Consider the following 12,518-nt stretch of genomic DNA (forward strand, 5'->3'; position numbering starts at 1 on the left):
TTGTCCTATTATATTCAGTAGTAAGGAATTTTTGTCAAAAGCTTAAGATTTCAACTACTGAATTGATTTGAGTTCTCCCTTTAAAGTTGTAAATTAGATTCCAACACTTTAAGGAGAGCATCACAAAGGCTCCGGAATAATTTTGGGCTATACATATGTATAGAAGGCCATATGATTGAATCGTTTATGCTATACTTTATGTTCAACCGCTTAACTAGCTAAGAAAAATTGCCCTTTAACTCCTCCCCTTAAAGATTTATATTCATGCATGCCGAATATGATATTTTAAAAATAATCCACTAAACTAAATTTGCAGGGTGTATGTATTTTTAAAAATATTTTTGAACTGATAGATCAGGTTTTCGGCTATTTTATCCAAGGAAGCGATCTTGAGTCTTTCGATCGTTGACACAGAATAAAATTAATCAATCCCTACCCTACCACAGAAGGCTTAGTTGAAATAAATAAAGATAACATATATATTTATACTCTTTTATTACATAGTAAAAAAGGTAGATACATTAAAAAATATATTTTTTATTATTTATATATCTATTTCTAATAGCAAATATTAACTATTTTGATTAATTTTATTTAAACAAAAAAGGCACTTTACTTTTTGCAAAACGATTTTTTTATCTTTTGAGAATTTATGAATTTTTGTTAAGTTAAATAATTATGATTATTTTAAGATCTAATTGAAGCTCCCAAATTTTTACAAAATTATCTACTCGTTTCATAATACAAAAAGACATGGTCAGCATCAAATTCTTAATAACCGGTTTGCTGTCAAATGACTATAAAACGAGTGGACGACTATTTAATTAGATATCACTGTGTCCCGGCATGGGATATTGAGCCGCCATAGCGTTCACTCGACTCTTCAGATCTTCACACTTTGCCTTAATACCCGCGTCATTGTCAAGGTACTCCTTGAAATCTTTCAATTTTGATGTCTTGGATTTGATTTCTCTTGCAATTTCCACAGCCTCGTCAATGAATGCGACAACTTTGACAAAGTCAGCCTCGGTGAAACCTCTGAAAAATATAAAAAGAATTTTAGCAATAAGATTAGCTATCTATGAAATCTTAAACTTGAGCTAAACTGTTTTTTTATTCCAAAGTGCATTAGAGGCACAGAATAATTTTTATAATGAATTGAAAATAAGCCCTTCGGTTCTTCCCTGTACTTAATATAACCTAACCTGATAAGATCTCCAATAAAAAAAAAAACACGAAAAACTACCGAGGGAAAATGTAATATTTTTCTAAGTATTAGTTTTACTAGACTATAGCTTTTTTTCTACTTTGTATAATATTTTTTGCTATTCATCATCCGTGTTTCTCAGAAAGGCATGTTAAGAATGAAACATATCTTACCTGGAAGTTAATGCCGGAGCTCCAAGCCTGATACCTCCAGGTACCAGAGCAGAGGTATCACTGGGAACACTGTTCTTGTTTAGTGTAATGGACACCTGTAATATCACATTAAATTAAAATTAATCATTTCGCAGCTCTGATTTATCAAAAATCTTTTAAAATCACTCATTATAAATATCTTAAAAACACAAACTGACTCAATAAGATAGAAGAAAAATATTAATATACAGGCAAACAAAAGATTCGTTGTTGTCAAAAAAAAAACATTCCCCGTGATCGAGCTCACACCTGAAAAATCAATTTACACTTTCCCACAATTCTATATTTCAAAAATAGACTACGAAAATCTTTTTTAACTGTTGTACAATCATGTGATCTCTTGTAGATTTGGCTATAATTGTTTACCTTATTACAAACAGTTTCAACCCTGGCACCATCAATACTCTTGCTTGCCTTCAGGTTGACCAGCACCAGGTGATTCTCTGTTCCTCCAGACACAAGAGCATAATTTCTTTTCAACAGCTCATCTGCCATAGTCGCAGCGTTGGCCATGACCTGTTTCTGGTAAGCTACAAAGTCCGGCGACTGTGCTTGCCTTAGCGCGACGGCTACGCCACCTATGGCGTGGTTGTGGGGTCCGCCCTGCAGGCCAGGGAACAGAGCAAAGTTGATTCTGTTCTCCAGGTCATACATGATGGGGTTCCCCTTCTTGTCCTTCCCCTTCTCTCCCTTTCTGTAGAAAATAAGACCTGAAAAAATAAATGTAAAAAATATTGTCGTCATAAATATCTTTTTTCTTTTCATTCTGTAGCAAAATAATTTCAGATAGTAACTGAGAAATGTTTATCTGTTAATGGAAATTTTTTCTACAAATGAACACAAAGCCAAAAAAGCGTAAACCTGATCTAACTCCACGCAAGCTCTTGTGTGTTGTTGATGTGACGACATCAGAATGTTGGAATGGTCCAGGTATAACCTTGGCCGCCACCAGGCCGCTTATATGCGCCATGTCTGACAACAGATGCGCGTTTACAGCGTCACAAATCTTGCGGAATCTAAATTTTACAATATTATCAAATTAAATAAAAAAATGTACCAGTATTTACTGCTGGATTACTTTAAGAATTTAACACTTTTAATTAAACAATTTACTTATCTTTCTTATAAAACAGGTTTTGCTCGGTTGTTACTTAAAAATCTACAAAACAGCTGGACCAAGAGTTAAGAACTTTGCCTACAGAAAAGCTTTACAATGAAAATGGAAGTTTTAAGCTTTTGCATCTTTGAAGTTAAGAGAAATTGACCGACAAAAAAACATTCTTATCACAAACAAAAAATCTAAATAAAAGGAAACAAATATCATACCTGGCATAATCAATAAGCCTGCTGTAGGCAGAAAATCCCGCAATAATTATCCTGGGCCGAAACAGAGCCGCCGTCTTCTCCAGCGTGTCATAATCTATCAACCCTGTCTTCTCATCCAACCTGTAGGGCATGGACTCGAAATAAATACTGGTGGCGGAAATTCTCTTGGTATCGGTCATAAAACCATGTGTAAGATGACCGCCATGCGGCAGATCTAACCCCATAATACGGTCGTGTGGATTGAGCAAGCCTGTGTAGACGGCAAAATTAGCGGGTGAACCAGAGTAGGGCTGTACGTTGACCCCCCATTTTTCTGGATCCAGGTCGTACAGGTCCAGTGCCCGCTGCTGGCAGAGAAGCTCGATTTTGTCGACAGTTTCAGTGCCTCCATAATACCTTTGGCCAGGATAACCTTCACTGTATTTGTTGTTCAAACAAGAACCAAGAACCTAAATAATATTTCATTGAAAAGATATTTATTTTTTCTTCAAAAGCTATCATCCTTATTTCATTACGAGGCGCAAAAAACTAAAATATCCAAATACAAAAATCCCATGAAAAAATATATATACAAAAGAGGGTTGGTTGTCTGTTAGGGGATAGATAACCATATCTTCTGGATGTAAGAGAGGGATAGCTTTAAACAGAAACATTAAACTAGATAGGGACAATTAACAACAAATAATAGACCTCTTATGGTATTGATTGGAATTATCATATCTGTAATCAAATAGAGTACAGTGTATGATATACTAACCTGTAGAGCAGCTCTGCTGCAAAAATTTTCTGAAGCAATTAATTCCAACCCAGATTTCTGTCTCTCCTTTTCTTCTCTCAGCAGGCTCCACATCTCTGGGTCATCCTGATCCAGGTTTGCTTGGCCGTTCCATGCTGACCGCCAGGCAGTTTTCAGGCCGCTGGAATCGCGCAGCAATCTTGCGCAAGGCCGCAACATCTTTCTATGCACTAAAATAATAATATAGTTATTCTCAAAAGCGTGTCCTAGATTTGTATATATTTTTTATATCGAAGCTACTTTATTCGAATTGATCGTATGTCCGTTAGCGGGAAAACGTGACTTTCTCGGCTGCTATTTGATATACACGGATGAAATATGTAAATATTCCCTATACCAATAATCATCAAACTTATAATTTCCTTGGTCCTAACCGCTGGACCGATAGGGCTCTCCTTTACAGTGAAGCTTTGGATAGGTCGATGGTTTAAAAAACAGTTTATTTTAAAGTAACAAGATGTCATACTGTCTAACTGTCGGTATGTCTTTAGCTTAGGATCTCGTTAAACGCTGGACTGATATGGTTCTCCTTTGTCAGAAGCTTCTTATGGGTCTTATGAAGGTTTTTATGTTTTTTAGGGAGGTTGAGGGTTAGAGAGTAGCCGCTAGATTTAAATAAAAAGTACCTTTTTCGGATATTAACAAAAACAAATCAAATCAACAATAACAAATTAAATACGCTTATAACGAAAATTGTTTCACAACTGAAGAAATTAAATTTCGAAGTGAAATCTTGTTTTGAAATCAAGTTTCAGAGAATACATGTTATCTGATTTTATACAGGATTGGGACTTTGTACTATTATGTAGAGGGGGAGAGAGAGATATAGTTATGTTTGGCGGAGCAACTTCATAGCAATTTAAATAGAGAAGCTTCTAGACCTACTGTCCGTTCGTCCTAAGGTTATAATGTGATTTACTCGGCTGCTATAAGAGATAGACAGACTATTTTTATTTGATGAAATTCTGCTCATTAATGAGTATCTATTCTATTATTTTCTTAATTCGTCTGTCTGACTGTAACGCTCTGTTGGGACATATAAAATTTTAATAATAGGGAAAAGATGTTTTCTGAATTATGATTTTAATATTCAACTGCCGAATTGGACTTTGATCTATAAACCACTAGGTCTGTACGTCTGTCTATATTTACATAAAAAAAATTTCTACGGAATTGATTTATCACCATGATGAAGCACATTTCAATGCTGTTTATATGCTACGTCATCAGATAAGAAACAAACCTTATTTTCCGCGTAGTTCCAATCCTTCCTCTTATACACTTCACCATTATCTAGAATTCTTCAAACATTATACGCAGTCAAGCCCCCATTTTTACGCATCTTAAATATTATCATATGTGTATAGATTTATTCAGATAAAAAAACTGATGATAACATAACAATGTTTTTATATATAAATGCACAAGAACAATATGTGACAATATGATTTTTAAATTAGTGTGAAATCACTTCCGCAAACTACTTTGCATAATCAACAAAATACTATATTTATTCTACAGAGCAAATTTACCCTTACACATGGTTAATAAAAATAATAAACAATCGCATTTATTTTATCGCGAATATGAAACAAATTAGACAATATCCGGAAGTTGATAACGCACTTTTAAAAATTTATAGAATTGCATCATGAATAAAGAGATTATCAAATTTACAAAAATAATAATAAACTCAGGGAGGGCCTGGCTGTGCAGGGTGCCCAAATGGCGAGGAACTGGTTGATACCCCCCCCCCCCCAAAAAAAAAAAAAATAGTGGAGAAGGGGCTTGTGCACATTAGACTGTAAATTACACTGAATAGTTCCAAGTTTAATAAATACGAGCTCGCATTCGTTGGCTCAAAAATTACTAAATCTTGAAATCTTGATTGGGTTGTAAAAACTAGCAATGTTCAAACTTTTCCACAAATATTTAAGATCTACATAAAGTGGTAATTATCCTTTCTGTAGATTAAAATCAGTAGTTTAAAGGTTTGGACACTGTTAGTCTATAACAACCGATCAAGATTTAACAAAATCCCCTTAAGTTTAAAGGCTAGCGAATGACAGAACTTGATTATTTTGGTACCAGTAAAATATACATCAAATCCTTGATTCAGAAATTCTTTTCAAATCTTTTTTCAAGATCTTTTTTGATTAACAAAACAACGGCTAAAGATTTTGATTTGTTGCTTATTTTAAATATCTCTTTATCCCTTAAATATTTTTTATAATCCATAACTAGATGATACTAGTTTCATCTAAGATTAAAAATAACATAGTTGGAAAAACATAGCACTTAGTGTACAAATTTTATTATGAAATGTATACATTTTTTCAAACTACATATTTAACCTTTTTTCAGAGTAAAGTTTCAATATAAAAATTAAATAATTATTTGCTTAGCAACAACGCAACTGGTTCAAAACCAGTATTGGTAAAAAAATATACCGTCCACAATAAATGCTCAAAGTTTACATAATTATGAGAGAAAAGGGAAATGTTAGTGGCTTGTAATTTAAAAATTCTCTACAATTTAAGAAAAAACTCTCGAGAAACATCCCTTCCACATCCACTTAGTTTCAACATTGAAAATCATACATTGAAAATAATTTTAAATATTTCGTTTTATTCTTTTAAGATGGAGAGAAGGAATGGTTAAATTTTATTTTTCAAATCTGATTATAGATAGATGTTAAGAGGTTGGAAAATATAAAATAAGGGCTAATTTGAATTATTCCTTTTTTGAGGTAAAGAGGGAAGGGGTAGGGGGGTATTATATCATTTTACTTGATAGGATATCAAAAAAAAATATTTTATATACAAAAAGATGGATCATAAATGTAATCCATAAGCTCATAATAGATTAGTATACAATTACCTACAAAGTGTACAAATCTAACAATTTATGAGGGTGGATTATCTTGAAGGAAATGTTATATGAAGGTAGATCTTTAACAAGGATTGTGCTCGTAACTGCGCCAAGCCAGAGTATTTTTATCAATCCACCCGCATAACTTTAGACAATCTAAGTAGCAAGTACACAAATAATACATAGCTGCAGCCGTCTGCATATATTTGGAAAATATACAGCTCCAATCGCAAGATATAATGGTTATTTCTAAGTGTCAGCAGCAGCAGTATTTAGTAGAAAGTCAACAATATGTACATGCAGCCATGCTACTGAGCAAACCAAAATTCAATGTGCAACTACTGAGCCTAAGAAAAACATTTTAACTTTTTAAGATAGGCAAAATCTTTTACTCCGCCAGTGGAGAAACGTAGGAAGTACACCTTTTTCCATATTTATGTAAAAGAAAAAAAATTAGGGTTGGCAATCCGGATCCGGAATCCGCCCAATTTTTCGGCCAATTTTGGAATCCGAATCCGGAATCCGTTTTTAATAGCGGATTCCGGATTCTTAATTGGTATGCTAAAATTAGCGTCTTGAGTTTTTTCTTTCAACTCTCGCTTTTTGAAGGCAAAGATTATCATCATTATATATAAAATCTTTTAAAATCTGGCTCGATTCTCGGAAGTGAATTATAGAGAACACCAAGAACATTGATTTTTAGGACATATGTAGCACTTAATTTTTTTTTTTTTTAAGCCTTTTAAAATACTGCTAGAATCCGGAATCCGCCACTTTTTTTGACGGTTTCTTTTAGGAATCTTGAATCCGAATCCGGCCCAAAAATTCGACGAATTGCCATCACTAAAAAAAATACACTTAAACCTGAAATTAGTAGGACTTTATGGTTACTGCTCCCTTGTGCGGTTTTAAAATTTGAAAACTAAACATAGGGAGAGTTATTCTTTTGTACAATTACAAAAAAATAAATTGTACAACTAATGAAAACAATAAAAAAAATTATATTACAATTAATTTTGTGACTAAATAATAATAAAAAAGTATAATAAGTATAAAATAAAAATGCAGAAACGATAAATATTACAAGACAAAATATCCATAATTTTTCATAAATGCGGGCAGTGAACTGACAAATCTAAGAGCACTATTTTCATAAACAGCGGAGGGATCCTTCTCACTGAAATCATATCTATCACAGGAACCATATTCATTCACAAACAGTTCTTCAGTTTCATCTTTAGTTTCAGTCTTATCATTTGCAGTAGGTTTACTTTTACTTGATGCGGAGCGGTGGACTAGAGTAGCAGTTTGGCCTTCACTTAGGGTTTTGTGATAATAGGTAGATTGCAATAGAGCCACTGGCTTGGATAAATGGGAAGACTTTTTATCATTAGTGTACTCAGAACAGAACTTGCGAACCTGGATCTGATTAGGACCTTGCTCCAGTTTGGTTTGAAGCAAAGCTTCTTGGATTTTAGTTTCCTGTGTTGGCATCAGGATTTGGTTGGGCTGCAGCAGGATGTAATTCAGAGCATGGAGCTTGCTCTGCACATAGCAATCCTGCTCCAGAAGGCTTGTCTCCATCTGGTTGGTGACGCTACTTGCTGGCTGCCAGGAACGAACTTGTACCTGGAAACATTGTAGATAAACACTAATAAACAGGAAGAGGGCACTATAAAAATGTTAACAAACAATCAGACAAACTTTTGTACAGACCACTGTTTTGGAGTTTTCTTGGGCCATAAAGCACTTTGTTTTAATTGGTAGAAGAAGTAAAAACTATAAGACCTAGGTATCTTTGCCTTTTTTTATAAAAAGATATAAGAAAGTAAAAAAAGCTGGAAGCAAAAGAGGTTTGTCCAGACTAAATACATACCCCATTCAAATATTAAATACCTGAACTTGCGACTTCATCTGAAGGTTGACCGCAACTTGTTGCACAGCATGAGGCAGGGAGCTGGTGTAGAATATAAATCTGGTAACACCCAACAGGGAATGGTAAAGTAGAGATTCCATATAACTGTATCAATACATTATTTGTAATTTACTTATATACATTATAAGGAAAAATTTGTTGATTTTTGTTTAATTTGTATTTGCACATCGTGTCGTAATTAATAAATTCTCGATATAATAATCTAATTATACAAGGGAAACAAAGAATTCGTGAATAAAATTGCTGAATAAACTCTTTAAGTGTTAGTATGAAATATGAATCTCAATATTTTTATTATAATTTCAAATTATAATAAATACACTGCTACATGTTTTGGCCATCTGTTTTATGATCCTAACACAAATAAATTCCTGGAAGTTGCTGCAATATAGTCGATGCTGCTGGAGTTAGCTGGTCTGATGCAAATCAACAAGCTTGGAGCATCAGTTGGTAAATCAGGTTCTGGAGATACTGGTATCACAAAAGGTGACTGTTTACCTGTATAAAATAAAATTTAAACACTTAGAACAAAATATATATTTTATGACTTTCATTAAAATTAGCGGCTTCCCCCATGGGGGAGTGGTGAAAAGGCTGTCCATCCAGTGTCCACCAACCAATTTTATTTTCATCTAAGTAATCACTATGTACAATAAAATTTAAATGAACTTACTTTTTTCTCTGAAAAAGGAGATTCCAAAAGGCACTTTGGTTGTGTACTTCGATTGACACGTGAGCAAAGCAGATGTGTGTAACTTATCAGCTGTCAGAGTTCTCAGGCTAAATGTTCCAAGGATAGGTTGACTGGATCCTTCTATCCTAAAAATGTAATTTTATTCTAAAACATGAAAATTTAACTTACATAAAATTCTATAAAAATAATCGAAGAAAAAATAACTTACCAAAAATGGCACAGGAGATCAGATGGCTGAATACCAGTATCCAGCAGAGCAAGTACGTCCACCTGGGGACAGACACCGTCTTCTCCAGGTTGTTTGACACAGTGGCCGCTGTACACCTGGACTCCTGGCTCCAGAGTTGTCCAGGAGGGAGCTGCTATTTCCAGCACAGGATTTTTCTTCTCGCAGCTAAAAATTTGAATAGGTATTAAATTTATTTTGTTATATCAAATTAATTATATGAGGGAAAAAATCAATATAGGTAATATACCTAGGTATTTTTTCGGGGTTTAAGAGTTTTTTTTAATAATCTTAGCTTTTTCTTAATCGTATGGAATATCCTAATTTAATAATCAAGGTTAGCTACCTATTCCATATGCAAAAGATATAAATTGATAGATAACACTGAGAGAAACTTTTTAAAGTGGAACAAAAAATGACTAAAACTAAACCTGTGAAAGTCAGAGGGAGTTCCGAAAACCTCCAGAACCTGCATGACATGGTAGAGACGGTCATATTTTAATTTGTAAACTGCAAACAGAAATGTTGATATCACAGCCGCTACCATAAAAGCACACTGAAATGTAGAAATTAAAATAGACATTGTTTTTAGCGACATACAAGAAATTTTTATAATTATTACTGAAATTTTGTATTTTCGTTTTAATCACCTTTGTTAATTTCTTCATGTTTTCTCGTCATGACATTTCTAAATCTGTAAATATACCTTTATTAATACATATAATATATAAATAATACTCAGCTATAGTATATAAGACTGACAAATTAAGAAAAGCTCTTTATACACCTGCTTTTTGATACAATCAATATCACATTATCTTGCGTCGTGGTTTCTATTTAAATAAAGTATTTTAGACATTTTTTGTATTAAGTCTTCTTTGCATAGGTAGAGTTACAAATAATGTCTTTACATCTCAGGGTGACATTCAACTTGCCATCAACAACTTTGTGCGTGATTGTTGCCGCATTTTCTCCTAAAAAAGAAATAGGTAATATTTTTTCGTGTGTTTTTTATGACTTTAAAATTACTGTTATACTAAATCTTATTAACAAAGATGATGTATAAAGGTAAACTAGAAGAAGTTCTATTTCGTATCTTAAAGAGTTTTGAAATATAATAAAAAAAACTTGCCATAACTTTCCGTTTCTAATAAAACAAATGTTAATGCTAAAAAGAAACCTACATTATTGGAAGCCTAGGCAGTACGGTAAAAATTCATACAATTTATTTGGTTGTGCAATTTACATAGTTCATATACTTGTGTCTATTTCAGTATCGCAAGATTTCCTATTATTAAGGTAAGTTAGTCTGTATGTCAACAATTCTTAATGCTATTTCTTGTTCAATACCTGAATCGACATAGTTCATTTCAAGAACGACATTACCACTACTAGTCTCCATAATTCTGCCCACCTCCTGCTTCCCTGACAAGGTTTTCAACGGACAAAACTCTCCTTCAGTCGGCATAGGGTACTCCCCTGTCTTAAAAATAGTCTTTGTGAACTTGGTAAAGGTGCCCTTGTCCTCTGAAAGTTTATACTCTACGTCGGCCTTGCCGGTTGTCATCATTTGTCTCAGGATCCAATGAACACCTCGGCATTCAAGAAACTGGCCAAAATTGTTGTCTCTTGACTCAAGCTTCCATTCTCCTACCATATCCTCCATTATTAATATTTTTTGATTTAAAACTCTAAAAATAGATTAACTACAATAACCTGGATTGTTATTAAGTAGGAACAAACTGTTTAAAACTGCATGGTGAAATGTAACAAGTCTTTGTTATGTATCATTTGCGAATGTGGTGGGTCTTCTACACCTGTTATTAATAAAATTAATATTAGTTTCTAGTTCTATAAAAGATTTTAATATTTTTTACAGATTTAAAGACTTTACAACAATACACGCGCGTTTAAATTGTACTACCTACATATATTTGATAATTTTCCTCATTGTTTATAGTTATATATCTTGTAAGATTTACTTTAAATTGCAACTATATCATGTCTTTTAAAAACAAATTAACCGAAATAGTCAAGTCAGGCAAATGGCAATTAAAATAATTTGATTAGGATAAGTTTAGTTTTCAGTTAGCGATAGTCTCGCCGATGTTGGGTACGTTGACACAAGATATACGATTAAGGAAGAATTGAATTGGAACCCAAAAATATAATAGTGATGTATTATATTTTAAGATACTAGGTTTGAAAATTCCATAAAATATTGCATCATCAGTCATATAACGAGGTACATAATAAATCTTGATAAAAACAAAATTAGGTAAATTTTATGTCATAACTGTTTATTTAACACATATGTTACTTACACTGTTACACATAAATGATATAATGTAAACAAAATGAATTTTTAACTTTACGTCGAAAAAAATGTTGTTACCTAAATATAAGACAATTATTCTCTATCGATGATTCCATATTGTGAATGATAATTTAAGTATTATGTTTTTAGATTATTCAAGCAAAATTTTATATTTAAAAAATAAATACATTTTTGGATAGTATTTTGATATTTAGCTCAACAGCTTTTAGAACTGAATTAGTTGAAAATTTTGAAATATGTGGGGAAATATTGTCTTGGAAGAAATGGCTTGCCTTGTTATGATTTTGAGTGCTTGTGCCGCTGATTATTTTTTATGGAATAAGGAAAGCTAATTTTTGTTATCATTTTTATATATTTAGTTTTGATTGGCAATAAAAAATTACTCATAAATGATAAAAAAAAAACTTATTGCTAATACATTTTTATTCTTCAAACAGCCTAAAATCTGCATCGAAACCAATATAAAACGAAAATTATGATCGGCCCGGTCGTTCTTAATATCTAAATGGACACACAAAGATACATCCCGATACTTTGATTCAAATAATATTAGTCAAAACTACATTAACAAGTAAAAAAAGAATTTTAATATTTAAAATTCCATAAAATGGGTAAAATTATTATTTTTATTTACATTTAAAAGACGACATTTATTTAGAGGTAGTAAAGTTTGGCATTAATAATTGATTGCGCATGTAAACAACTTTTACTTCAAAATGTACCAAAATTTAAGATTTGACGTTTATAAATACCCAAAAGCTACAAATAATAAGTTATTGTAACTTCATTATGCATTCCATAAGTAAAAAATACAAAATAAATTTAATGTTTTATCTTGAAAAGTATATTTTAACCTTCTGTAATTTTATCAACTGAATAAATACCGGTTTGTTGTTAAACTCTAATTTAATT

At 32.5% G+C, this 12,518-nt stretch overlaps 3 protein-coding genes across 4 annotated transcripts; all 3 read right to left on the reverse strand.

Moving 5' to 3' along the window:
- Nucleotides 1-779: 779 nt before the first annotated feature.
- On the reverse strand, nt 780-4,911 carry LOC145317299 (serine hydroxymethyltransferase, mitochondrial-like). Of its 2 annotated transcripts, none has more exons than XM_080158316.1 (7): nt 4,785-4,911; nt 3,503-3,711; nt 2,746-3,194; nt 2,281-2,435; nt 1,786-2,129; nt 1,381-1,475; nt 780-1,038 (listed from the first exon to the last, which is right to left on the reverse strand). In XM_080158316.1, exons 2-7 carry the CDS (start codon nt 3,698-3,700, stop codon nt 825-827), a joined length of 1,455 nt encoding a protein of 484 aa, XP_080014442.1. In that variant the 5' UTR covers nt 3,701-3,711; nt 4,785-4,911; the 3' UTR covers nt 780-824. The 2 variants fall into 2 exon arrangements, with proteins under 2 accessions (XP_080014442.1, XP_080014441.1); XM_080158315.1 differs by lacking the exon at nt 4,785-4,911 and adding an exon at nt 4,168-4,335.
- On the reverse strand, nt 4,883-10,041 carry LOC145317301 (uncharacterized). Its single transcript, XM_080158318.1, has 7 exons — nt 9,919-10,041; nt 9,700-9,824; nt 9,251-9,436; nt 9,022-9,167; nt 8,720-8,846; nt 8,309-8,432; nt 4,883-8,041 (listed from the first exon to the last, which is right to left on the reverse strand). The coding sequence occupies exons 1-7, from the start codon at nt 9,934-9,936 to the stop codon at nt 7,493-7,495; spliced, it is 1,275 nt and encodes a 424-aa protein (XP_080014444.1). The 5' UTR covers nt 9,937-10,041; the 3' UTR covers nt 4,883-7,492.
- Nucleotides 9,962-11,660, reverse strand: LOC145317302 (sodium/calcium exchanger regulatory protein 1-like). Its single transcript, XM_080158319.1, has 2 exons — nt 10,619-11,660; nt 9,962-10,242 (listed from the first exon to the last, which is right to left on the reverse strand). The coding sequence occupies exons 1-2, from the start codon at nt 10,932-10,934 to the stop codon at nt 10,136-10,138; spliced, it is 423 nt and encodes a 140-aa protein (XP_080014445.1). The 5' UTR covers nt 10,935-11,660; the 3' UTR covers nt 9,962-10,135.
- Between the last annotated feature and the right edge of the window lie 858 nt (nt 11,661-12,518).

The sequence above is a fragment of the Acartia tonsa genome, chromosome 4 (genome assembly GCF_053477335.1).
Source record: "Acartia tonsa isolate MP-2025a chromosome 4, ASM5347733v1, whole genome shotgun sequence".
NCBI lineage: Eukaryota > Metazoa > Arthropoda > Copepoda > Calanoida > Acartiidae > Acartia > Acartia tonsa.